This window comes from Hippoglossus stenolepis, chromosome 24, assembly GCF_022539355.2.
Source record: "Hippoglossus stenolepis isolate QCI-W04-F060 chromosome 24, HSTE1.2, whole genome shotgun sequence".
Taxonomy (NCBI): Eukaryota; Metazoa; Chordata; class Actinopteri; order Pleuronectiformes; family Pleuronectidae; genus Hippoglossus; species Hippoglossus stenolepis.
In genome coordinates, this window is record NC_061506.1 from 5556937 (window position 1) to 5584343 (window position 27407).

General features: G+C 49.0%; 1 protein-coding gene across 4 annotated transcripts in view; it reads right to left on the reverse strand.

The window, feature by feature from the left end:
* Positions 1-27407, reverse strand: part of nrp2a (neuropilin 2a) — a 53982-nt gene that overhangs the window by 9559 nt on the left and 17016 nt on the right. For 3 of the 4 annotated variants that reach the window (XM_035150149.2, XM_035150148.2, XM_035150150.2), the window contains exons 3-13: positions 25862-26043; positions 19203-19433; positions 17718-17873; positions 16918-17087; positions 16190-16345; positions 9858-10002; positions 7985-8160; positions 7443-7622; positions 7214-7358; positions 1501-1581; positions 1213-1317 (exon numbers count right to left, since the gene is read on the reverse strand). In XM_035150149.2, the coding sequence (XP_035006040.2) occupies positions 1213-1317; positions 1501-1581; positions 7214-7358; positions 7443-7622; positions 7985-8160; positions 9858-10002; positions 16190-16345; positions 16918-17087; positions 17718-17873; positions 19203-19433; positions 25862-26043 (1727 nt within the window). Of the gene's footprint in view, positions 1-1212; positions 1318-1500; positions 1582-7213; positions 7359-7442; positions 7623-7984; positions 8161-9857; positions 10003-16189; positions 16346-16917; positions 17088-17717; positions 17874-19202; positions 19434-20005; positions 21076-25861; positions 26044-27407 lie in introns of those variants that run through there. The other variant, XM_035150151.2, reaches the window with a different exon arrangement.

Below are 27407 nucleotides of genomic sequence, written 5' to 3' on the forward strand. Positions count from 1 at the left end.
CGAGGATTAAACAGCGATTCGATAGCGGCGAAATAATGATCCCGCGTCGGCTAAGATTTCCGACCTTTGACATCAGTGGGAAAAATCAAAGGCCGGCGTGGCGTTTAAAAAAACGGCTGGAAATGATACTCCATACATGAAAGCCACAACCTGACTAATCTACGCAACCCTTTCCAATCCGGCCGTGATGAAAGACGTGGCTTTGAAGCCCCCCCCTCCTGTCAAAGACGGTTATGACCTAAATAGGTCACGCTTCAGGAAACCGTCTGCCTTTGCTGTTGAGATCTGTTGCTCCGCTGAACATAACCCAGGTGACATCACACATCCAACGGAAAAAAGGGGAGCAAGCTGAACCTCTTGTTCAATTCAAACCAGCTGGAGAATCGCTGAATCTTTCAGAAGCAGTGCTCAAAACCAATGAATTTTAAAACGAGGCTGGGATAAAACCCCTGTACCCTGCCTATGAAACATTATAAATAGTGCTGTATAAAAAAAATCCTCCTTAAACCCAGCAGGAAATGTCTTCTGTAGCTTTTAATAACACGCCAAAAGCTGCACTTTTGATCCTTGGGTACATATGAGGGGAAATTAATAATTTCTTCAAGGAGTGTCTAAGTAGATGGAAGTCTACACAGCCCCAACTGGGATGTGCCTGGGGTAATGGAGGGGTAGTAAAGGGACGGCTCCTCTTTGGAATCTCCTGCTCTGAACTTAATTGGAGCTACTGGGTCTTAACCTCTTCCTGCTGAGATGTTGGACTCACAGAGGCCCGTGTCACATGTGAGGGGGTGTGGGCCTGACACGGCGGCGGTGGCGGCGCTTTCCCTCCGATTCCCTCGGTTCATTTTCACTCGCTCGGGCATGACGGCGCTGCGGCTAAATTAGACCGGTTTCAATTTAAGGAATTATTTTAATCAAATTGGGAAAAAAAAGGGGGCTCGCGCAAGGAGAACAACTCCATTTAATTATAGAAAACAGAGTCGAGTCTAGACCCAGTGAAGTTGATCAAATAAACGCGATGCATTTGTGGCCGTGCAATTTTCCGGACCCAAATGAAACCCGCGTTCAGATGCATACATAAAAGCTTCTACAGAAACCGAAAACAACATTTGAGAGGCTGCATTCAACTCCTGCAGGTCCCTGTCTGTCAGCTCCGATGGGAAATATGATGTGGAACCAGACAGATGCGGTGACTCGTGCAAGGAGACTCACCGTGGCTGTGCAGGGACCAGAAGAGAGGGGCGTTGGAGTCGTGCGTCCACCCACACAGGCCGTGGTCAAAGTCGCACACGCTGTCTGATGAAGAAGAGGTGCCCGCTGTCGAGGAGGAGGAAAAAGGCAGCGTAAGAGCGAGAGCCAGAGTGCACATGAGAAATCACAGTCATTTCAGATAAAGAGGGAATCACACGGCCCTTTCAGAGGCTTTCATCTTTCCTATTACAGCCTCCTAATAGCGCTCATTCGTCCTGTATTTCTCCTGCTTTCATGTAAAACACTCACCTGTAGTCGTGATGGGGACAGTGGTGGTGTCGGTGTTGGGAGGCAGAGTTGGCGTGACCGTTTCGGCCGGCGTGGTGGGTTCTGCGGAAACACACACAACACATCGCAGGTCAGAAACAATCCTCACATGTCAGACGACCCGCAAAGAGGATGCATTAATCACCTAACGTTTGTTTAAGCGGTTATTCACATTGCTATTATTTCCCCACCGTGTCGTAAATAAGGGAGGGTGAGGAAACATGGACAAGGAGAGGAAATGATTAGGAACAAAGGCAGAAAGAAGCAATGCAGGGGCGTTGCAACAGGGGAGGCTGAATGGGCTGACTGCCTCGCAGTTACAGCCACTCACCAGCAGGGTAACACAGTCCCCTCAGCACCCCTACTTCATGTAGACAAGACCCCCGACCGAGCCCCATGCCACTAACTTTCTGCCAAAAGCTTTGTGGTTTGAAGGCTATATGTTTATTAGGGGGGAAACTTTGGCCTGGGGCCCCTCAAGTCCCTTGATACGCTCCTGGAGGTATTTACGTGCTTGTAATAATTCTCAATTCTGCTTCTTTTCTCATGATTTCAAAAGCAAAGCAAACTTGATTATAATTATTTTTGAAAGCTGTTGGATCCACTAACATGTTTTTGTGTGAAGCATGACGGTGCAGTCATCGGTGGTGCACTATTTCTTCGCCTTATAACTCCTTGTAAAAATGGCAAGATCCACCGTTTCCCACGCTTTCCCCCCCTGCAACTAATCTCTTACGCCAAAACAGCTCAGGTTCACGTTTTAAACAGGAAATCAGGGAGTTTCTGTTCCGATAAACCAGATTCTTTTTAAGCCAATAAACACCACGTCTATGTGTCCTACTAAGGGTGAATTAAAGTGCATGTTGAGTGTGAGGTCAGTGTCTGGAATTAACTGCATCTCTCGTCGAACTGTCTCCACCCGGCCGTCCCACCCAGAGCGTCAGAGACAGGCGGAGGCAGACACAGATAGCCCCTGGAGCACCCTAGAGGCCCCCCCCGTCACAGTCTGGGTGCTCGAGCGGGCGTCAGTGTCCGTCCAGCACCGACTCAAATATGCAGACGCTCAAGATGCACGGGCACACACACACACATACACATGTGCTCGTGCACATGCAGAAAGCCTGGCGCTGAGGCTGATGGATGGACGAGTCTAACAAACTCCCCTCGACCTTGCGCGGGATGATCACACTCTGGGACCACTCACTGGCTGTCAGGGAGGATACACAGCACATGCACTCCATCTCCCGTCCTTTCCATCCTATGTGTGTGTCAGTGTGTGTGTGTGTGTGTGTGTGTGTGTGTGTGTGTGTGTGTGTGTGTGTGTGTGTGTGTCTCTCACTCCATAACTCATGCAAGCTCGAGAGAACAAGCACCGAGCGAAATGTATGATTTTCTCCCTGCCCTTAACATCTATTCAAACGGACATTCGTCATAAACAAAGATAAACAACACGCAAAGGCATCAACAAGCCAAAAGTTGACCCATTAAAACACATCACATGTGCACGCAGACGCACACATGTCGAGCAGGCTGCAGCCGGAATGTGAAGTGGGAGAAAGCGTGGCGTTATTAGGAGCAGATGGGTCAACCCTGGTGCGTTGTGGGAGTTTGGGTCACGTCTGAAGCAGAGATGCACATTTATCATGTGAATTAACTGTGTAGTCGGATTTTCCCCACAATTTCTGCCTGTATAATCAGCGCTCAGTCATTAACAACATTTGTTTACATAGAGACTTGTTTTTGTCACATTTCGCTTCACGCAGTCGAACACATTTGCACTAATTTGACATTAATGGCCGCTGACATGGGCATGTGGGTTCGTATCATATTTCCTACTCCTTTGTCGGCTTCTCCTGCCTCGTCACATCCAAGCCGATCCAAACAACCCCAACACTTTGAACGTCTGTTGATCTCATGTGCTCGAGCCTCCTCCTGTTCATTTCCCTCTTTCTTGCATTGCTGCCTTTATCATTCAAAGAGTATAAAAGGCGCTAGGGTCAACAAACGCGGCGTGATGCACAATTGATCCGCTTAAAGGGAACTTCCCGGGGAAACGAGCACGAGGGCGCCCCAGCTGGAGAAATGGCAAACATGAAAGGGTCGGCCACAGCGGGCAGCAGCTTCTGACATTAACCCAGCGGTAATGTCACGTCCTTTATGCCGGTCATTAACTACCTAATGAGACTCTTATCGCTGCCGGCCTCCCAGAAAGGTAAAGCGAGGGAAGCGGCCCTCTTCCTTCCTTTCTGCGTTTTAAATGCAACACCACCTCTCGCTCCCCGTCTCCTCTTTATTTGGTCTCTCTCGCGCTCGCTCTACCTTGTTTGCCTTTTGGTGTTTGCCTTCTTAATTCCAGTCTAACCTTTCCAGTCAAGTCTCGGGACCGGACGGTAAAAATATAAACCAACACGGCGCCTGCACGTTACCTGGGTGCCGGTGTGCATACAACTAAAACACACACACAAACACAAGACGCGCAAGCGAGTCCGCCCATTAAGATTCCGCCCGGCTGCCGAGCACTCCATGCTTTTCAAAAGGTCAAGCCTTGTCACAGTGTAAATGTGCTGACCTTTCCAGCGTGTGACAGAAGTGTCGGGGGGGCAAGGGGAATGGGATCGACTTGTACGTTTTGTGGGGGTGCGCATGTTTATGTGAGAGCGTGCGCGAACATATGCGACCTGCCCACCTGCTCCTTGACACACGTGTGCACGGGCAGGCCTGAGTGTGCATGTTTGTAAAGCAGGAAAAGTCCCTCTGCGGCGGATTGTTGTCTTACATAATGTGTCTACTGCTGCAGGTGATGATGCAAGTCATCATCATGCACGGGATGAGACTCCAACATTTAGAAGTGGACCCAGGGGAACCGCCGGCAGAGATAATGGAGATGCGCACACAAATACACACAAAGTTGCAGCTGTGCATGATCCCGAAGTTACACAAAGACACACACATGGATAAATGTTTGCGATGGCTTGTTTTTCGACGGCCCGACCCCCTCTGCATAAGAGATATCGCTCACTCCCGAAGAATCTGACTCAGCATTATGTCAGAGAAGAGGAAAAAAAAAATCTTCAATTATGTAGAAAGCCTTTCTGTAAATCTCTACTTGGCAGTCCGACACACACACACACACACACACATACACACACACTCACGCTGATGAATGGCTATGCATGCACGCACGTACACCACAAAAGAACGTGATGGGAAAGACAAGTGGCCACTGTTTGATATTCTGTCGGGTTAAATACTCAGATCACGCCTTGTTCACACGCTGCACGAAATGAGATGCAACGAAGACGTGACATGTACGAACAGAACAGAGCTCCAGACAAATCGGAAGTCGCGATTTTTCCGATTTCGTCCCACGACGCTTGACGCCGAGCGTAAACACAAAACACGGCTGACCCTGACAATCTTCTAGCTGTAATGACAGCAGTGCAGCGCCCTTGAATACATAACCAACAGTGAATTGATATATAAACTTTAAACTATATAATGGTTTGAACTATTTTAATGATATACCGGCAAATAAACTTAACCTTGCCTTACTCCATCGGGGGCCGCCATTGTTGTACGACGTCAGAAAACTAGTGTGAGCTGCGGTTCACATTTCAGGTGTGTGTACGTATCTGTGAGTGCTCCCATGAATAAAACGATCCCATCTGGAAAAGAGAAGGAGAAGATATTTGTCTTTTCTTTTTTTTCCCTCCCACAGATCAGTTTCAAACTTTCGTTCCCGGGCCCATACATTTTTGGAGCACACACACGAGAGAAAAACCGTCATGGTAGGAGTGTGTGTGTGTGTGAGAGAGAGAGAGAGAGAGAGAGAGAGAGAGGGAGACAGCTGCAAATGAATCAGGGGAAACAGAAGGAGTCGGGACCAACAGCACGGAGCGAGCATAGAAAAGAGGTGCAAGTGATGAGTAACAGAGGAAGAGGGGAGGAGGGGGAGAAGGAGAGGAGGCATGGTAACGAAAAAAGAACAAAAACATTTATGGAGCCACGCACCGGGCCTCAGGGTGGGAAAACCAAAAACTGCAACCATGTGTAGGAGTGGGGGGACGAGCCTTATTCTGCTTTATTGTGGGAGCAGCTGCTGCAATGCTCGAACTGCACTAAATGAGATTTGGGGTAAAAATATATCCTTTTGTTGTAAATCTGAAAGATTAAAAAGAACGAGGACAGAACAGAGAGAAGTGAATCGTTTGTGTGTGGGGGGGGAGTGAATGATTCACAGGATGTCAGCGGCCGTCCTCTGTGCCCTGCTGAGTTTCGGAGGCCTGCGAACAATGTGTGACCCTGAACAGCAATTCTCCGTCCTGCAGAAGCCCCCCCCCCCCTCCCCTGCTCTTATCTGATAAAAATCACTGGAGTGGTAACCCCCGAGGTTTGTTTTTCAGGGATGGTTCGTTTTTTGCATCGATCTTTTGGGTCGGGGTCGCTCCTGAGCCGCACCCCCCCCCCGAGGGTCACTCGTCAGTCGGCAAGGAAAACACATCACTTCCTGTGAGCCACAGCAGCGCCAGGTGTTTCATAAACTGCTCATAAATTAAATGACAAGCGCATTCAGCGGTTGAGTGCACGGCTCCTGCAGGTTTCAATAAGGTAAGAAGTACATCAGTATTTCAGTTCCACATTAGCATTGTTTGTAGTTTTATTACAGCGTGCTAATATCCGTATAACTGAGGGAGAACTATGCACGCTCCTAAAACGTTTTTAAGTGTGACGGAAGAAGCGTTAAATGGACATTAACATAAATAAAAGATACAGAAATATATGGAAAGCTCTATTCACTCATGTATTTTTTTTTACTCTCGATTATTGTTTGACAAAAACAGACAATAACTGACCACATAAATCATTACCGCCTCATAGTGGCAACTCATATAGAAGCAGTGTGTATATATATATATAAATGGCAGATGTACATTTGTTTCTAGAGATGTGGTTGAGGTCAAAACGATGATGTTCCATTCTTAATATTTCATCTCTCTTCCACTGCCGGGCAGAAAACGCCATCTGCGCTCATGCGAACCCACAAACACACAACGGCACAATGAGGGTATGGCTTTTATAGAGGCCTGATTTCTGTGGTGTGTGTGTGTGAATGTGAGAGTGTACGTTTAAATCTCTTTTCGTGGTTTGTTGGGGCGTGTGCGAGCGCCTGAGTGTGTGGTGTCTGTGCGGAGCATGCTGTGCTGTACGGCCTCGACCGTCCTGCAGAGGCACGGAGGGAGTGGTAAACAGTGAGCGTCCACATGCGTCGCCGAATGCACGACCCCACATCTGGACAGCAGACCGCGCTGGAAAGCCGAGGAAACCAGCGCTCCCTCTCTGCGGGGACGCATTCCTGTAAACCGAACCCTGTCCACTCCCAAACACTTGTTGTAGAAGCTCACAGGGAGTCGAACACACGCAGTCTCTTGCAGATATCAGGAAGGAATCTGAGACTGTACTATCATTTTCCATTTCTCTGCCAACACCGGGTGTCTCCTTCCCCCTCTGGCACGCTCTAATGACTGTCATGCATATCTAATGCCAGCCTCACTGTTCCGGCGAGCCACCTTCCTCAAGGTCCATTCAGCTCCGGATCGTTCTCTGGAGTTTATTACAGTGTGCGGCGAATTATTCAGCCAGGGTTACTATAAGCAGAACATTATCATACATAAAACCATTCAAATACTCATCCTACCTGGAAGGTCACAGCCCAGTATCTCCACTCTCATCCCAATCCCCGCTGGAGACCACCTCTCTGGATACAGCCTGACGTACTGGGCCACCGTCTCCTCAAAGTGACGCAGCTCCGGGGTGTCGTAGTGCGTGTTCCCCTCGAAAATCTGCACATACAACAAGATAGTTTGCTGAACTGGTGTTTTAATAAAAAACAAACAGCATTGTTTTCCACATCCTCCCTCACCCACCTTCGGCAGGCTCGTCTTGCTGTCCATGATGAAATTCCACTCCTTCGCGTTCAGGCTGTGCGCCACTTTATACTTGCGAACAAACGCCCGATTATCCGTGGTCGCCCCGCTCCCTGCGTCTCCTCCCCTCGCTCCTTGGGTGATCACGCCACGCACCGTCGTGGGCACACCTAGGTCCACCTGAAGGGATTAGATTTAGATCACTGACAACCAACAACACAGGGTTATGGTTTAATTGCTGCTGTGCGCATTGTTTTAGCTCTGAGCAATAAGTGGAATCAAGATTTTACAGATGCTCCTTGTTACATATTAACTATTTTGAAAGTGTAAGAAACAATTACCCTGAACAAATGACACATTTACTCATTTTTACCACCATTAGCTATAATGTGTTATTCTGTCTGGGGTCCACTCAGTCAAGTCTGCTGCAATCTCCTATACTGTGTTCCATTACGCCTTCATAGGTGGAAGTGAACGTAAAGAGTGATTCATATCAAAACACACAAAGTGTCATGATGAACTTATTGCCAAAATGTACGTACCTGCAGCCACTGCTCTCCCGCCAGGGGCTGTGCAGGGGCGGGGAACCAGCCGGAGCGACTCGCCACCAGGCGGGCGGTGCCGGGATTCCACACCATGTCCCGGCTGGAGGACGCCGAGATCTGCGCGTCGGGCAGCAGGCCGGACAGCAGGCCCTGCAGGTCCGAACACGGAGCGTCTGGAGCGGGGGGCGAGAGGTCAGAGATTAATTTAACCTTCAACCTTCTGGAGGTTGTGGGGTGAGGGGGAGAGAATTTCCCTGTGATGACCTAACACACGCCGTTACACATATTCCCACCTGGGAGCTGTTAGGAGCTTGGCCGCAGGATTTGCACTACAGAGGGTTAAGAGCAAACATGAGAGGGTGAGTGAGGGAGGGAAAGGAGACGTGGAGCAAAACACTAGATGCAATTAGAGCCATTAGCTGATATGAAAGCACATGTTAAGTCTCATGCTGAATGGGCTCACTTCATGCACTTCACATCTCGCACAAACACAATGGGGTCTATTAAATGTGTCGTTCACTGCATTATGTCTTTATATTCTTTGTGTTGTGTCTTTATATTCCATACAATAGCCTGGCTGTTCACTAGGCTGCGCACATTTAATGTACGTCCCGCAGCTGAGGGAGCGTTCCACATATATGCAGAAGCAGAAATGGAACTCGTCCAGATATGGATGGGTGAGTTGAGAGTAACTTGCTGAAGGGGGGGAAGTGTGAGAAGGTGGAAATGAAGGATTAAGGGGATGAGAGAGGTATAATTCGAGGAGCTGGGGAGAGAGGGATGGTTGAGAGGGAGGCGGATGAGCGCGGAGGGGGCGGTGGAAGAGGAAGAGGAAGAGAGGGAGACGGAGGAAGCGAGAGAGGGCAGGAGGAAGGCAGCGGGGGAGACGTTAGTTGTGCTGACGGTTTAAGAGAACGCAGATCAAAGTTTCATGCTGTTATGTCACTGCAAAAGCAGGAGATTTAAATAATGAATAAAAGCCACAGGAAGTGTATACGAGTGTGTGTGTGTGTGTGTGTGTGTGTGTGTGTGTGTGTGTGTGTGTGTGTGTGTGTGTGTTGTCTGTGTACATTTCAAAGGGCGTGCCTGCTTTTGAGGTCACCTGCTATATTTAGAAGCCGCCTGTGTGCATGTACCTGCGCTGTTACGGCAAATAGCTGCTTCAGCGCAGCAGCTGTTGATGCTGCGGCGAATCACAGTTTCTGATGTAAGAGTGAACGGGCGGGGGGGGGAGGGGGGCATGAATGATTGATCGGGACTCATTTCTAGACGTGGAGGAGTTCGCGCGGGAAAAGGGGGGCGCTTCAGAAAAGTGAAACCACGAGAGGGAAAGCGAGGCGCCGTTGGGGGAGTTGGAGACGGAGAAAGTGAGAAGAAGAAGAAGAAGAAGCGGGAGAGCGTCGAGAGAGGGAAATGACACTGGTGGAGCCTCGGAAGGAAGAATGAAAGAGTCACAGTTTCTTTTAATTAGCCCGAGGGTTGCCATGTTTAAAAGATAGCAGGGGGAGCGTGGGAGGGAGAATAAACACACATGCATGTGTGAGGGAGAATGTGTGTTTCCTTTTAGGCTTTGGGAAGCTATTTTTTTTTTGCTGATGTTCAAAGTCTTAAAAAGCAAATTATATTTAGCGTTCAAAACATATTTTTTTCTTCGCAAGACAATGGGAAAGCCAGGCTGCTGACCACAATGTTGCTGGTTTAAATCCCCAAATCCCCCAAGTGGACAAATAAAGGATTTTCCCTCTCTCTCGTCACCTCCGGTAACATGTCCTTGAACGAGAAGACGGAGCCGGAGGGCGCAGCAGGAAACTGCCGTTATTCCTGTTTTTGAAAATGTGACGTGGGATGAGAGAGTTGAGGCCGCACGCACCTGTGATCTGGCATCCGTAGAGCTCGAAGCGCAGGGCGATGCCGTTCCTCCAGGTCTGTGGTCGGATGCGAACGAAGCGGGCCAACACTGGCTGCGGCACGCGGTTGAGCACCACCTCGGCCGGGTCGGTGTTGGCGTGGAAAATCTACAAGACAAAGACAGAGGTTGGTTATTGTGAGAGGGAGATTGTACCGTACATACCTGCATGCCTGAGTGCCTGCACCGTCTTATCTCTCTCTCTCTTTCTCACACACAAACACAGATTTTGCTCTACCCCCACAGTGCAAGGCTTCGCATGGCTACACACACACACACACACACAGTGGCAGGGCGGACAAGCCGGAGACAACCCAAACACAGATCCGATGTCACAAGCCCAGCTGTCGATGTGTTTTGGGGTCAAAGGTTCGGCGCTGGGAGGCTGGGAAAGCCCGACGATGGATGAGGGTTCTCTGCCTCTCTCCTCCTCCTCCTCGCTTCACTTCTTCACCTCCATGCTGGTGGTCATAGGAATCTGCGGGAGACGTGACCTGACGCGGCCAAACATGACTGGCCCGCCGCAGGAAGTCTGGTCCAGGTGGGCAGGATGTGAGGGGAACTTCTCTTCCTGAGGAGCGTCAACATTCGCGTCTACATTACCACTCCCTTCCTTCCAGTCGCTAATAAGCGGCGGCAGGGGTCGGAGGGCGAATGTAACCGGGGCGGTCAGAAACGTGACCCGTGGCGCTGAAGGGCGTTGGAAGAGGACGTTGAATGACAGACACGAGGTGTCCTTTCTTTTCTTTCAGAGACACAAGAGGACTTCCCAAAACTCAAATAACTTCCTCCTCGATCTCCACCTCTTCCTCCCTCCACTCTTTACCACATCCCTCCATCTCAACACCTCCCCCTTAAATCCCCTCTTCAGGACTGTACAGTTGATATCTCTCCCCACCTCTGCTCTCACCCCCATATGCCTTTCTTCCTCTTCTTGGTGGTTTACTAACTGAAACCACACACAATAAGAGGCAGGAAAACCACAGGAAACCGCAAAACACACACAGACGCACACACTCAGATAAGCAGAGGAAGCGTCTTTTAACCGTCTGAGGGGGTTAAGTGTCATTCACTCTCTCCGTCTGTGGTCGAAACGAGGCCGGCAGATAGGAGAGGCCTCCGCTGAACGGCGGATATCAGAGGAGAACACGTCGAATAAACATCACAGACGCGACGCAGCGGAAAGATGGAAAGACAACGGCTACAAGCAGCTGAATTAAAGATTAAAGGGGCTACATGATTTTTCTTTTACTCGAATCCAAGCGCAGGATGATCAAACCTGAGCGCGCTCTCCCGTCGCCTAAAAATTTGATTCCCTCTCCTTTTGATAATGTTGTTTTTTCATTATGAGAGACAGAGCATCTGGAAAAATATTATCCTGCGATATTGGTGCAAAACGACCCAAATTTAACATCCCCCGTCCGGCACATGCCTCTCAAAAACCAGGAATTCCATAACCAGCAGGAATGGGAGTGATATGACTTCAAAAATCCGACTGGAGGGGTTTTATTTGATTTTGGGCCCGGCCTGATTTAATCAAGTGGAGCTGACACTGGTAATACAAAGCAGCGTGAGTGTTTGAACAGATAAGAGGGTCTATCTCCGCTGAATCTGCTGCTAGATTGACGATAGGCCGCAGTCCTGTTTACCTAAGAGGCCGGGCGGTGGATGTGGGCTCTTATGGGGGTTACGCAAACACCCACGCACGCTCGCACAATAGATGAGTGCTCTTCAACGATACCCGCAGATATTCTGTCTGCGAAACAAAGAGCAGCAGGAGGCGGGTGAGACGGAGCGGACAGGAGAAACACGAGGAAGGGATAGTGGAAAACAGATGAGCAGAGGGGAGACAAAGGTTGAACGGAGGCCAGTGGATAGACAGTAACTTAATGAGGGATACGGAGGGAGGGAGAGGTGGAGGACAAGAGAAAGGAGACATTCATCACTGGAACAGGAAACAGTCAATCCGGGTATTTATCTCATCATAAGGCATTTCCTCAATTTTCAACTAAATTGCAATCACGTTATAAATTCAAGCTTCCACGCATCCTGTGACCCGAAAGTTTCAATTTTCACAAATTTGGGGATAAATGGCTATTTTTCAAGAACCATAAACAGTTTGACTAAAAAAAGTTGGAAGTTTGGAGATGTACAATGTGCAAAACCTTTCAAAATGACTAAACGGTGCATTCAAATGCTGCCAGCTGCTTTTCTTTTCAGTTTTCATCTTCGGATAAAAGCAATATGGCGCACACACACACACACACACACACACACACACACACACACACACACACACACACACACACACACACACACACACACACACACACACACACACACACACACACACACACACACACACACACACCAGCTCTCGAGAGACACCCTTCATTTCTCTTTCTTGGTTGCGAGCGGAGGGAGAGGACAAACTTCAAGAGGCAGGAGAGACAATGAGAAGTTGTCCGTCAGCTTCTCAGCTTCTCAGCTTCCTCCCGTCTATTGTGGGGCTACCTGAAAGGTCACCCTCTTGACCCTGGCGCCATTACTCCCGAGGTTAAAGGTTAATGGCCGCAGGAAGCAGATGGTTGGTCATTGGCTAACTTGTTGATAGCGTGGTTACTTTTTGACTAATCGGGAATGTCCAGGGGTTGAAAAGCATGTTTGACTCATAGATGTGTGAGGAGACAATAACATGTCTGTCTGTGCAGCTACCACTCTGGGCCTCCTCAATAATCTGCCCGACGACTGGCGTGTCCCCCCTGCTCATGTATGTGTGTGTATGTATGTGAGCCCTGCCGCCTCACGTGACCTGTAGGCAAGGTGCACTGAATAATTAACGTTGTCATGTTGTGGTGTGTGCGCCAGTGGGGAGAGTCATTAAAATATAACGACGCTCCACTCACTGTCTAAAGCCTCCCACACACACATGTGCCGGTCAGACTGGTTTGTGTGGACAGTGGCGCGACACAGGCACCGTGCTTGTTTAACTATTCATGACCTCGCGGGAGAACGAGGTCACCGCGAACGCCGGTAGGGCGGTGTTATTGTAAACACCTTGTCTAAAGACACCTGCAAACAGATCCTGATCTGACTAAACATCGTGTTTGAGTGAAGAAGATTTGTGGTTTAAATATAAACATCATTTGTTCACCATCTTTTTGCGCTTTCACTCTCAGCTCTGTTCTTTTGGCACACGTCTCCTTCCTGTGCCAGTGTTTACCTCAAGCATGATGGCACCACGGGGAGAAGCGCTGAGCTCGGTGCAAAACATTATTCATCGCCCGGCTGTGTTTTTCTGTTCCCATCCCAGTCTCTTTGTCTGTCCATTACGCTCCTCATCCTCAGCTTCTTGCTCCACTTATTCCCCTCGGTCTCCCTCCTTCTCTCCGGCCATTACCTCCCTCCTCCCCGTCTTCTCCCCAGACATCGTCCTCTCTTGCCCCCCCGCCTCTCCTTCTCGGTTCTCGGCATGAAGATGTTGACAGTAGGAACTGGTTCCAGCTGGCCGCTCTCCACTACTGGCTCCGAGAGGGGCTCGCGGTGTGTGTGTGTGTGTGTGTGTGTGTGTGTGTGTGTGTGTGTGTGTGTGTGTGTGTGTGTGTGTGCGTGAGTGTGCATGCTAAGGTGGGAGCGGTGATCCTTAGAAATTGTTCTACACCACCTTATGTTGAAGTCTTCCACTTTGTACCAGTGTTTCCAGCTGTTTCTGTGAGAATGTGTGTGTGTGTGTGTGCATGAAGAATGAGTAAGTGGAAAACAAAATTTGTGTGAGTGTGTGTCTGTGGGTGTGTGACACAGTGTGACGCAAGCACAAATGCTGTGTGGGCTACTTTCCCTCTCCCAGGTTAGTGTGTGTTGAACAGATTTAGCATAGCCTCACAATGCTTTTCAGTAAAATCCTTACTACTGGGGCTGATGGGATTTTCCTCACAGTCAGACAGTGTGTCTTTAATGTTAATTTCTGTGAGTGCACACGTGTATGTTTTTGTGTGTAAATGTGTGTGTGTGTATGTGTGAGATATGCAATCCCTCAGTGTGCTAGTGTCTCATCAAGTAATGAGTTGCATATGTGAGCTGTATGATTTAGAATTAACAAGTCACACGGGCGTCAATCTGAAAGTGTTTCGGCATGCAGAAAGGGAGTCAGAAAACACACACACACACACACACACACACACACACACACACACACACACACACACACACACACACACACACACACACACACACACACACACACACACACACACACACACACACACACACAGACAGACAGAGCCTGTCTGCTGGTGTGACTGATGCACTGCGATCGGCGGTGGTGTTTTTCTCACATGGCACTTTCATTTCTTCGTCGTTTCCCACAATGGCTCCTTTTCCTCAAGCTCCCTCTCTCTCTCTCTCTCTCTCTCTCTCTTAACGCCGGCCTCCCGTTCAATAAAATAAACTTTATTGGCATTAAATCCTTCTGTCTTTGTGAGCACAGCGAATAAGGACACAAATCTTGACGACGAATATCAATGAGCTCGATAATAAAAAAATAAGACAAGCTCACGGCTCAACCTTCCACAAACACACACGTGTTGTGCATCACCGACGCTCTCTCAAAACGACATTAGCTTCACGCTCACTGTTAAATGACAATTAGTCGAACCAAATCCCAGTCATTACAGGACCCCCCGACGAGAGTTGAGCTTCAACCACTTAAGGGCTCTTCGGGGGGCTTAGGACGAGCTAACTGGGAGTTTGTACGACATGACTGGTGGATTAGCAGTCACGGAAGATTCGAGTGCAGCCCGCGGAGACCCGACGAGAACCTGGCTGCCGGTGAGATCGACAGTTTCCGCATTATGAAATTAGGCCAGGCTGAAATCGGGACTCCGGAAATGTGCAATTCGTGAAATGCGTTCCCTCCTAAGTCCAACCCATTCATCACTGTCAGCGATCGGAGAGAGAGAGTTTTATCCAACGTAATCGCAGATGTTAAGCGAAACTTGAGTCATCTTTTCTTTGTTTTCATGTAGATAATGTAACGTCCCATTAGTAAAAGTATTAAACATTATTTCCTGGATTTCCTGGAGTTGGGTGTGGACTGAAACATTCACATTAGGCTTTTGTTTTCTGTCGAATCCATAATTTTAACACTAACCCTACTATATTTTATTGATAATTTTCCCTCCGGACTTGTGCATTCTTGGTGCAAAAGCTAAAAACATAATCGATTTTCAACTTTCAAAATCATAAAAGAGGCAATCTCCCTCCACAAATGCATGTTGATGCATCTGAAAGTGTCTGAACGGTTTCAGACGGATTAGAGGACTCAGATTACACGGTACAGACGGACACGCATCATATAGATATGCACACACACGCACCGATCTCCAGACAGAGAGATCAGCCAGAGGTTATTTAAAGTGTGTGTGTATTGGGGGGAGGAGGTCCTGTGGATATTGCACGTGTGTGAATGGGGGCGTCTTATAAATTGCACAGATGTTGACTTTTTAAGTCAAATCCACGTTTCGCTCAATAATCTCCACATCAAATAACCCCCCCCGCCGGCCCCACCCAAACCAATCAGGAGCAAACGCAGAAGGAGGGGAGGGGTCGGTGGGGGTCTGTGCGGGTAAGCATGTGGATTAACCCCCCAGCCGCACATCGCCCACCCCCCCATCCCCTCGCCACTCTCTATTTTTCCTGACCTCAACCTAGATACGAGGGACAGAGTTCGAATCCCCCGGAGAGACGGGCTTTACTGTAGCTCCCCCAATGACAACAGCAACAACCACCACTGTATGTACACTAACACGCAGGCCTCCATCAACAGAGGACGCCCACAACGAGGCATCGCACGCCTCCACTTCCACAAACTAACGCTCCTCTTTAACACCAGCTCGCTGCGTCCACACCTGCCGTGGCTTTACAACCCCAGGTGTGTGTGTTTACGTGCGTGTGTTTGCAGTGGGGTGGGAGAGAGATGATGAATTTGCAAGCGTGGGTAAGGGCACATAGAGGACACCATTGTTCTTGTTTGTCAGCCCCCCCCCCAGCTTTCTCTATCTCTATCTCTATCTCTTCCTCCCCCCCGTTCCCTCTTTCTCCGCCTCATGACTGGGTTCATGATTCAGTAAACAGGCTGGGACGGGGAGAGGCTCTTCCAGGAATGCTGCGTGCACTGATACGGCTCTTTGGAAGCAACACAACAAAACCCTGTTATTGGAGAACACATCATGAGAATGAGGGTCAGAGAAAGTTCTCCACCTCACTGCTTCGTTCGACCTCCGCGTGTGAGAACCTACCTTGTGGTTTTTGCCGTGGCGGTACACCATCCAGTCCTCCCCGTTGGTGCTGACTTCCAGCTTGAAGGTGGTGACATAGTAGGACTTCTGTGTCTCCTTGGAAACGGCGCCTTGTGTGGCGATGCCCGTCAAAACCTTCAGGAACTGGAGGTCGACCTGGAAAAAGTGAGAATTTAGATTAGAAAAGCAACAGAATGTTGGGCGTTAGGGATTTATGGGGCTCGGGGTTGATGTAGATAACAGAAACAGACCAGCTGCTGTGAGTATCTGTCACACAGACAGCAGGGGACGGACTCCAACTGTGGCCTACTGCTGAGGAAGCCTATGTGTGTCTGTGTGTGTGTGCATGTTGTTGTATCTATGAAGGGAGGAAGGCTCCAGGCAAAGATCAATGGCGCAATGTTCGGATGCATTCCTGAAGAGCACCTTCATCAATCACCGGCTCCTCGCTGCCCGTGTGTGTGTGTGTGTGTGTGTGCATGCACGTGAACCTGTGTGTTTGAGACAGGAAAGATTGAGAGCACAGAAGCACTTCCTTATCATCCGTTCACAGTTCCTCCATTTCCTTTATGTGTGTGTACGAGACAAATTCCCCTACATGTGTTGTCCTCCGCAAATGAAAATAATATTGATTTAGATTTCTCTTCATAATGAGTTTCATTTCTTTAAATGTAAACGTATGTGAAACACAAGAAATAAACTTGCCGTGCGATCTTGCACATACACACCTGGATATACTCCTTGTTGCTGTCCTCAGACGGCGTCCAGGCGTTGTCGTCGTTGTTGAGGCGAGCCTGCCGTGGCAACCAGCGGCTGTCGTAGAAGGTCGTGGACGCGCTGATCTGATCGTCGCTGATCTTGCCCGACTCCAGCCCGAGTGCCATGCTGCAGTGGAACGCTGTGGAAGAGGAGGGAGAGGGAGAAGGCAGAGGATTAACTGTGGACGTGGATTTACACTCGAGGTGTAAAATGAGCTGTGAGAAAGAAGGAAGGAAAAAGTTGAAAAGAGTCGTTTTTAAAGCGACTCAGAGGAAGATCTTGAAGACAGAGACGAAAAAAGATAAATCCACAGAGAGAAGCGGGTGGAAAGGAGACGGAGAGCTGCCCAACAGGTGAGCTGAGGTAAATTGAGGTGAAGTTAATTTATATTCTAAAAGAAAATAGTGAGAGTCTGGGTCTGAGAAAACCGCGCTCCCTGAGGAGGGAGCAAAATAAGCTGAGAGGGGTGAGGGCGAACTTTGAGATTGAAATAGCATTAAAGTAGGCAGAGAGCTGAAAAGATCGAGAGGCTAAGAGGAGTGAAAGATGAAGAAAGAAAGATGAGTGTCAGCAGGGATGACGGAGGAGAAACTGCTGAAAGAGAGAAAAAACAGAGACGGGAATGAAATCAGGTAAACAAACCTACACAGAGAGAGAGTTTGAAGGCAGAAAAAACACACACACACACACACACACACACACACACACACACACACACACACACACACACACACACACACACACACACACACACTTATCTCGCACTCACAGTCGGTGACTTCTTTGTGCGTCATGTTGTAGCGGGCCGAGAAGCCGTCTTTGGCCACGGCCATGTCGGTGTGGAAGGAGAGGGAGAGCAGGCCGGAGGACGACTGGATCTCTGGGGGGATCTTTGTTCCACAGTACCGGCCAATCAGAGGCGCCACTGCAGACACACACACATAAATACACAACATTTAATTCAAATAGTTTAATTTTTACATCATCTAAACAGGATATTATAATAAAAAACAATAGATTTAAACCAGAAAGGTGATGGTTGTATTTACTCCTTTTCTAATATGATGCTACTTCAGGAACCTGTTTCCCTCCTCTGCTCAAAATAAAGAAAAGAAATCCACGCTGCTCCAGTAAGTGTTGTCTAATGAGTCGCAGCATGCCCTCCCCCCCCGTCTCTCTTCCTCCCATCATTCCTCTTTCTCCCCTCTCTTTCCCGTCCATCCCTCCATCTGCCATGTGTGTCTCAGCTAGCGCCCAGCAGGGGGATAGAAATCCCCGCCTTAATGCAAGCTGCACTGGGATCAGCCACACACACACACACACACACACACACACACACACACACACACACACAGTGAGGATTACAATAGTCTCAAAAGTAGCTCCCTCGCCAGACAGCAAATTCTTCACCCTTCCATCTCGTCTCCCATCCCTCGTGCACGCCCGAGGACTTGGCTCCCTGGAACTGGGTTACACTTTAATTTCCCCCTAATTCACAACTTTGAATGGTATAAATTGTTTTCAGCTATCAAAGCTCCCGAATTCAAGGCTATAATTGGAATTTTAAATCCACTCGGATCCCTTTTTAGCAACCGAAAATAGAATAATTAGAGCAAATCCTCAGTTCTTGGCTTAATATTTAAAAGAAAGGGGCGGAGGGGGAGAAAAGGAAGTCAACACGAGCGAGGTGGGAAATGAAGCACTCACCATCACTAATGTGGTTTTCAACAGCGCCACAGTGGCGAACACCACCCGATGGCGGTCACTATCAAAGCCCTTGATATTATCCTCAAATCTTCTTTTTTTTTTTCACGCCACTTCCTGATCCCAGCTGATAGGCCGCTGTCGCAACACTCGGCACCTCCCATTGGACGCAAACCTGATATCAATCATCGAGCGTGGCCGTCACTCTCACTCACCCGGGGGAGGAAGGAAGTGCTCGGTGATAAGGAGGGAGGAGGGGGAGGAGAGGGAGGAGAGGGCCATGGGAAAGGGCTGCTCCTCAGGGGGGTTGAAGCACTTGCAGCACCGTGTGTAATAATGTTCCCTCTATGCAATGTAAAGGAACGCAAGGCAACACTTCAAAGAGAGCGATGGCGGCTCAGGAAATTGAAGGCTGGTATGCAAATAGGAATGTGTGTTATCCGCACAACCAGGAGACATCGATTATCCAAGCATGTGTGTGTCCGTGCACAGTGTGAGTCAGTTTTTCGACATCGCTACTTGTGTAATGCAAGCGCACGTGCGTCCTCACCTTGCGGCAGCCCGTCCCACACGTCCAGCCAGTCGTACTTGCAGTCGCCCTCTCCCACCAGCAGGGGGTCGTTCTCCAGGTCGAAGGTGAGGAAGGTGAGGGTGATGTCCATGCGCGGCGGGGCGATGATCATGTAGGAGCACTCCAGGTTGTGCGGGTATTTGTCGGGGAAGCCCGGCGACTCGATCATGCCGGACGGGCTGGTGAAGTTGCGGAAGCAGAATTCCGACCCTGGGCGGAAGAGGGGGGGGAGAAAGAGGATATTTAGAAAGGAATAAGCAATCGGTCATATAAAGGGGACGATACGGGCCGCGGGCAATCGATCACGCGGGGATATCTCATCTGACTTGCAGAGGGTGTTTCAGAGAGTCGTTTATCACAGACAGCGAGATGGAATATACAGTAGCTGCGGCGGTGAGACGCACAAACACACACTTGTATGAGAATACACAACACGCCCACTTGAGCATTTCAGTTCTCGACCACTTGTGCGTTCAAGAACAATAAATTCGTGATCAAGACGGCAACAAAAATCCATTATAGTGGGATCACGTCGTGTGCTTTCGCATACAACAGCACATTCTGTGATGTGACACGTTCAATGATACACACTTATGCAAAGCTGAGGAGGGGAGTAGTCTGACCCCTTGCTCTGCTGCACACATTCAAAACAAATATTCTCTCTTCGCACTCCGCGTCCCTCTCACTCCCACACGCCACAAGCGTTGCGTAATGGTTCTAAGTGGGCCCTCAGCGCCAGCTCCTCGTTGGCCATGCAGATTTATGCGCCCGGGGCGGCTCACCTTGAGCGGCGGCAGCTGCGCGGCTCAGATCATCCGCCCATCAGCCACTGCTCCCCGCGCCCCACTGGGGAGCCCGAGTCACGGCCGAGTGTTTATGGACCGGCACATCAATGAGGGTCCGGCACGTACACACACATTAAACAGACAGGGGACTTTGTTCAAATGTCACACACTTGTAGTCTCATTCACAATCCCTGGCTATTTTTCCCACACTGTCCATTCGCCGTCTCCTCCAACACGTCTATTTTTGTATATATTATGAAGGAGGGCAAATATCTGCGTCTGATAATTCTGCCAAGAGACGACAGAATTTTAATTAGATCTCTGTGCCTGTGGTCGTGGGCTTTTGAAACCGTCTGATGGCTCTTATTCTCGCACTGGACGTTGTTATTTCCAGCTCTTCAGTCGAAATTACTTGCAGACGGCCGGCAGATAGAAAATACATTTCATGCACATTCAAGACTCTTGCGGTGAAGGAATCTGTTCCTGTGATATTTTCCCATCAGCGGGCGTGTTTGAAAGCGGATAGGGATGTCGGGTTGAAGAGACTCAGGGGGGGCTTCTGGTGGATTTCAAAACCTGGGAACGTGGGGCCGCATCCAGCAGATATATACATTGAGAAAAGCAGGGTTTAGGAGCACAGACATGTTTAACAGCGCATTCCTTCCGCAGCATTCCTCCGAGGCACCGGGCCTTATTATCAGGCAGCCCTATAAAAGCGGAGGGGTCAGCCGGTTGCTCCGAGGCCATCTCCTCACTCCTCATAGTTAACGACGGACAACTGACCCCAATCAGCAGGAAGAGAGAAGAAAAGAAACCGCTCAGGAGATATGTCTCTGTGTCTTTTACTCTTCTCCTCTTTAATTAACTCACTGTCATCTCTCTACGTGCAGTGTGTGTTTGTATTAATGCGTTTACAAGCACGTACAGTGTGTATCTGTCATTCCATGTATTTTGAATACATGTGCATGCGTGTTGTACGGGAAGATGTTCACACGAATGTAGGAATCTTCCCCGTACGTGTCGACTCCCACACGCGCTGCAACATCAAAAACACCAGCCAAACATCTGCCTTCATGCTAGAAGCCTGGCTGCCTACACACACACACACCTTACACACACACACACGCTTACACACACACGCTTACACACACACACTACACACACACACACACACACACACACACACACACACACACACACACACACACACACACACACACACACACACACACACACACACACACACACACACACACACACACACACAGAGACAACCAGCCATGTTGAAATATGACAGCAATTTACAGAGAGCTACTGGCGATATCTCCCCATCTCCTCCAATACTGACCTCACCTCTCTCCGTGTTGTGTGTGTTTTTGCGAGTGTCTGCAGCTCCTCTGTACGAGTAAACACGTGAATCCATTAATAAAAAGCAATAACATGCGTGTGATTCTAATGTGGTTAAAACAAAACTGTGCAGTATGCATGAGCCATACGTGTCTTTTGCATGTTGTTTGTGTGCGACTTTTATTAACCTCCTTGCTTCGTCTCCCGTGTGTGTGCATCTGAAGGTGTGTGTGACAGCTTCCCCAGTAAGTGTGAGACCCAGTAACACACTGGCCTTGTTTCTTACTAGGTCACAGTGCAGCAGTCTGGAGTCCTACCGCTTCAAAAAACTTCAATATGAGCACAGCTTGACTCCATCGCCTCCGAACACACCGCTCTGTGCTAGACCGGGGTTTTTCGCTCTCCACGCCACCACGTGCTGACGCCGTGTGCTTTTTTCCGCCGTATGCATGAGTACCTTCCCTTTTCGTTAGCGCTCATCAGTTCACAGTGTATGAACATGCCAAAAACAAGGCCCCCCTCCGTCTACCCCCCCCAACAGCCCATGTCTTGGCCCCTGGTTGGTGCCTGCCTCTCACCATGAGCTGCCATTTGGCAAGAGCTGTCTGCTGGCGAAGAGGGGGGAGGTTAGGGTGTGAGTGTGTGATAGTGACATGTGGGAGGGGGGGAGGCAAGAGGGTGGGTTGCTGGGTAGAAACCACTCGACTCTTGCACATGAGTGCTTGATGTAGTGGCAGCTTCACATGTTGTGTCGGGGGCAACCCTTTTCCCTCCTCCTCCTCCTCCTCCTCCTCCTCTCATTCCTTCCCTCGCTCCCTCCCTCTCTTCCTCGACGCGCAGAATCTGTGCTCATTCACTCTTTCAACTCGTCTGGAAGTCGTCTCGCTCCTCCCGGCCTCGGCACGCCAAAACCCTTGCTGAGGGCTCACCGTTGTCTGCCGCACATCAAACCCGCCTCGGCCTGCGCTCTCTACCCGCCCGTCATGCATTCTGCTCCTCGTACGCAGATCTCTCGTGTAACGCTGGTTGTGCCGAGTTAAGGATTTTCATTGAAGGAAATCTCTCCCGAGGCGTCTGGGGAGGGGGGGGTGTGTGTGTGTATGCGTGCGTGAATGTGCTGCGAGGGAGGGAGGGGTGGAAACCTCACAATAACAACAACAACAAGAGTGTAAACAACAAGGAAAGAAAAACAACATTCTTGTCGTGCCACGGTTTGACACTTTAATAGACCCAGAGAGACATTTTTCATCATTCTGAAGCAGCTTTTTATAGACAGGAATGCTCATTGTAAGTCAGCTGATGCCTCTGTTATGTGTTCTGGAATAAATTGCCATCAGTTTTTAATATTAAGCACAAGAAAAACAGACGCACAAAAAGCCCCCCTGCTGTTTGTGATCAAAGCGTAGTGTAGATTTCTTGACTCGTATTCACGCGGCTGCTCGTGTCTCATCATTTTCAATTTTTTGGACGCGTTCTCTTCATCGCTGATCCGCCTTAAACACTCTTTGCGCTCAGTTCATTTATTCATAAATCTAATTCACCTTCGCCAGCTCATTATTTGAGTGAAATTCCAGCAGTGGGACGACTCTGGAGTCTGAGGAATAAACAACCGCATGGCAGTCAGCCATATAGTAACAGCCGCCACTGATGCAAAGGTCACCATCCAATCAGCACGACGGCATCAGGAATCCACAGAGGGCCAATGTTTTGACTGGCGCTCGGATGGGAGTCTAGCTCTAGGCTGCGCTCCCGCCACGACCCTGCAGATACCGCGCCAGTGGTCACCAGCGTTCAGGATGGAGACCCAATGCCCTGGGGTGCTCGTCTTAACGCCGGGATTGGCTGCGGCGTTATCTGCTCCCACTACGTTAGTGGTGGGCTTTGGGGCAAACTGGGAAAAAAGGGGGCAAGTCTTCCCCCTGTAGCCGTGGTAACAGCGTCAGCGGCACGTGACTGTGTGTAAGTGAAAGTGTATGATGGGTGGATGCGGGGTAGTCATGGCGAATAAAGGGTTAAGCATGCATGAGTATGAGCAAAGTAGGCCACAACAATAAGGGGGAGGAGGGGAGATGTGCACTTTCGCTGTAGAGTAGGATTACGTACATGTAGTGTGCATGTATGTGTGTGGTGGGGTTGGGTGGAAGGATGTTGATTTGGGACAAACCCTCACACCGTCTCCCCTGCAGGAAGTGGGGGGGTATCAGGATGGATGTAGAGTCAGAGGTCGACTCCTGCTCCTCCTGGCTGGAAATAATTAGCTTTCACTGCACTGTAGTCTATTACACACACACACACACACACACACAGTGACACAAACAGATTGCTTCTCCAATTCAAAACCCCCTAGAGTTGTTACAGTCACCGCTTATGTAATAGGGTTGAATGAACAAAACCAAAACAAGCCACAGTATCATTAGTCTGTAGAAAACAGGCCAAGAAGTGCCTCTCTCCACACACACACGCGCAGACACACACACGCACATACACTGTCTGACTTCTAGACACAGCGTGGTGGGGTCACTCTGTGCCGTAAGCTGTGCTGTCTGTTCAAGATGGGAAGGAAGCTGAACACACCCCCACCCACACACATATATACACACACACGATCTCTATCTCAGCTTGGACGCACCCTTTAAAAACACATACGTGCTCATAAACACACACTAACCCACACACGCTGTTCCAAAAACGCTCCACTGCAATCTAGGATTCCTCACAATCTTAAAATACAGTTCAAAACTAAACACACCTCAGCAAAAGTTATAATTTTTGCAACGCAGCTAAAAATCCATTAATGGGGATAAACATCACTTCAGTCCACTTTACTTTCCCTCTGATAAATAAACACATCTCGGTCGGGATCTGCGTTTTCCCGTCAGAAGTTGGAAGCGGTGTTTAGTGGAAACTCGTGGCCCCGGCCACTTTAAGACAAACAGCTTTGATGAGAGAGTGTGCAGGCGCTGGAAAACGCCATAATTAACACATGGCCTCAATCACGCATCCTGGATACATTTCACTCCCTGACTCACTCCTCCTCCGTCGGCCCGTCTCCCTTCACCCCAATCATTTTCCCACCGCGGCTGTCTCCGTTTGTCTGCCTCTGTACCTCTCTCGCTCCAGCACGCACACACACACACACACACACACACACACACACACACACACACACACACACACACACCTCTCATCCCGCCCGCGCATACATACAGACGTACAGGATCTCGCACAACAACCTGAGTGGAACCACCCACACACGCGGCGAGCAGACACCTACATGGGCTTCACACGGTGACACAATCTCTTATAGCCCCGGAATTTATACCAGGATCTTGTTAGAGCCATGGCAACCGCATCCTCCATCCCTCCATGAGTGTGTGTTGTGAGATGCAATCTACAGTATTACACCGTGGAGGCTGGAGTTGGTGGCCTTGGTAACGGAGCTGAACGTCAAACCTGGGCCACGTTCACTTGACTTGAAGGTAGAAGGTGACAACTCAATGAATTCATCCCGTGAGATGAATATTTATATTTGTTGCTTGTTTAATGGATTTTTAAAGTTTAAACTCTCCTTTAAAAATACTTTGAATTTAAATGTTGAACGTCTCGCTGAAGGGAAAATGTTTCACTTGCTGCAAAGACAATCTCACTCGAGCATAAATCTTTCAGCTGCCTCAAGGCCACGCAAGACCATTTCGCCTCCTCTGCTGCGCACGGACGCACACGCACGCCACCACCAAAACAAATAGACTCTGCTCTACCACCTGACCCGTGAAAGCGCATCTCACCTCGTGCACTTCGGCGACCTTGAGGAAAATTCCATCCCGGCAACCACACTTATCCCCATCAATCTCCTCGCCTCCGCCTCTACCATAAACCTTTAACCTTAAGTCCTACTCCAAGTTGCCTCGCAGCTCTCTCCATCATCCCACCGCCGCCACATCTCACTGCCGCCTCCCACTGCCGCCTCCCACTGCCAGCCCCTCCTCACCTCCCCAGAGGAAGCGGATCCCTGCTACAATTAAGCAAACATTCCTCACATGCTTGCAGGCGGCTTGAAAGTAGTTTAGTACTTTCTTTTTTTTTTCTCTACCGTCTCTGTTCAAGTTTTGTTTACACACCCGGCTGCCTCTGCTGATGTAAATTGCTGTGAGAGTGTTGGGGTGAGCGATCACAGGTTTCGCACCATTAACGTGGAACAAAGACGCGGCGCAAAGACAAAGCCATTAACTCCATTGTTAATGGGATGCAGAAATGTTTGGTTCAGGTTTTCCATTGAGTTCTCAGAGTACTTTCACACACTGTTTACACTTTGTTCTTTAGCTGAACATTTAACAAACAAATTCATGTTGAGATGCAGATAAAAAAATTATAAATGACTGTATTTGCTAAAGAGTGATGGACGTACAGTTTGCAACTCAATCCCAGTCGGGAACTTTTTCCGGTTTATTCCAACACCACACAAAAGCACAATCATGCTCGACTTACTCCCCGATAATGTTTCCTCACCTGTTTTGAAGATCTCGTAGCGCAGGGAGAAGCCCGCCCCCTGGTGGGCGTAGTCCGAGACGAACCTGATCTGCAGGGAGGAGCCGGAGGAGATGATTGGTGCCGGGGCGATGTTGCTGCAGTGCCGACCCAGGACGTCGGCGGTGTCCAAGGTCCCGTCGCGGATCTCGATGAAGTCATACCTGATGGAAAAGGAGAAATTAAAAACTGAGATTAATTCCTGTGATATAAACATATTATAGAATATTTTCTCACGAGCATCCTTCAGAAAACAATATCAACGTTGAGTTTATTCTCAGCTTAATGCAGCAGGAGGGGATTAAAGAGATAAAAGCAGAGTAGCGGCCGGGGAGATAAACATAGATGGATGGTTATGGCATTATGCAACAGGCTACGCTAATAAAAAACAGACAGGTGTGGACCTATTTACCACCAGAGTTCAGCCTCAGGACACAGCGCACTGTGTCCCAGGGAAGGGTTGAGAACACAGCACAACTCTAAGAGACAAATACATTTACCCTTCACAGACTTGGCTTTCAGTCAAAGTACTTTACTGCATTCAATATCAATAAAAAAACTGAAAACACTGAATATTTGATCCCAGGAAGGAAAACTCCAAACGGACCGTCTCAAACAAATGGATGCAAACCGGAGGTAACTGGGCGGGTTCATTAGTAAGAGGCATAAAAATAGACAGAGGAGCTCATGAAAGAATAAAGAGGTGAGGACTGGGGAGGGGAGGAGAGGTGAGGGCGCAAGGGGTGAGGAATTAGGATCAATAAAAGTGAAGACACCTTGCTTTTTCGCTTCCACATGCTTGAGCCCTAAGCTCATCGTGACCCCCCGACCAGACAACTGACCCTGAACTATAAAAGCACATAGTTAACTGTCAGGTCAGTGTGTGTGTGTGTGTGTGTGTGTGTGTGTGTGTGTGTGTGTGTGTGTGTGTGTGAGAGAGACAAAGAGAGAGAGAGCCCACCTGGCTGATCCAGAATTAGCTCACAGCCTTGTGTGTCATTCCTCCGACAGTATTAGACACATGCAGCTGCACAGTCACAGAGGCAACGCACTTCGACGTTTGTGGACGTTTGATTTTGTCGTTGTGGAACACCAGATGGGTGGGGTTTCCATATGTACACTCACATTTGTCAAAAAATTCATGTTCCATACTTGAAAAATGGACCAGAAATAAAATGTCACAGCAAACAACATGTTGTTGGTGTTTTCTGTTGTTGTGAGTCAGAAAACGACTTCAGCTCCACTTAAATCGCTCTGCATGTGTGAAAAAAGCCATCCGGTCGCCTGGCTGCTGTTTACTGACAAACGTCCACTTACCCCCATATACTTTGTGATATTTTCGGGCCTGAGATGCAATGAAAACTGTCATTAGGTGTAAATCACAATCCTCCTCTGCAGCCAATCAATTACATCACAGCGTTGTTGATATGATTACAGACGGGACCAGAGAACCACCGGGTTACAGAGGTAATAATTTCAGGGTTGAGGTTGTGGGAATCTCCATAATTTTTGTTTGTCCTGCTTAAGC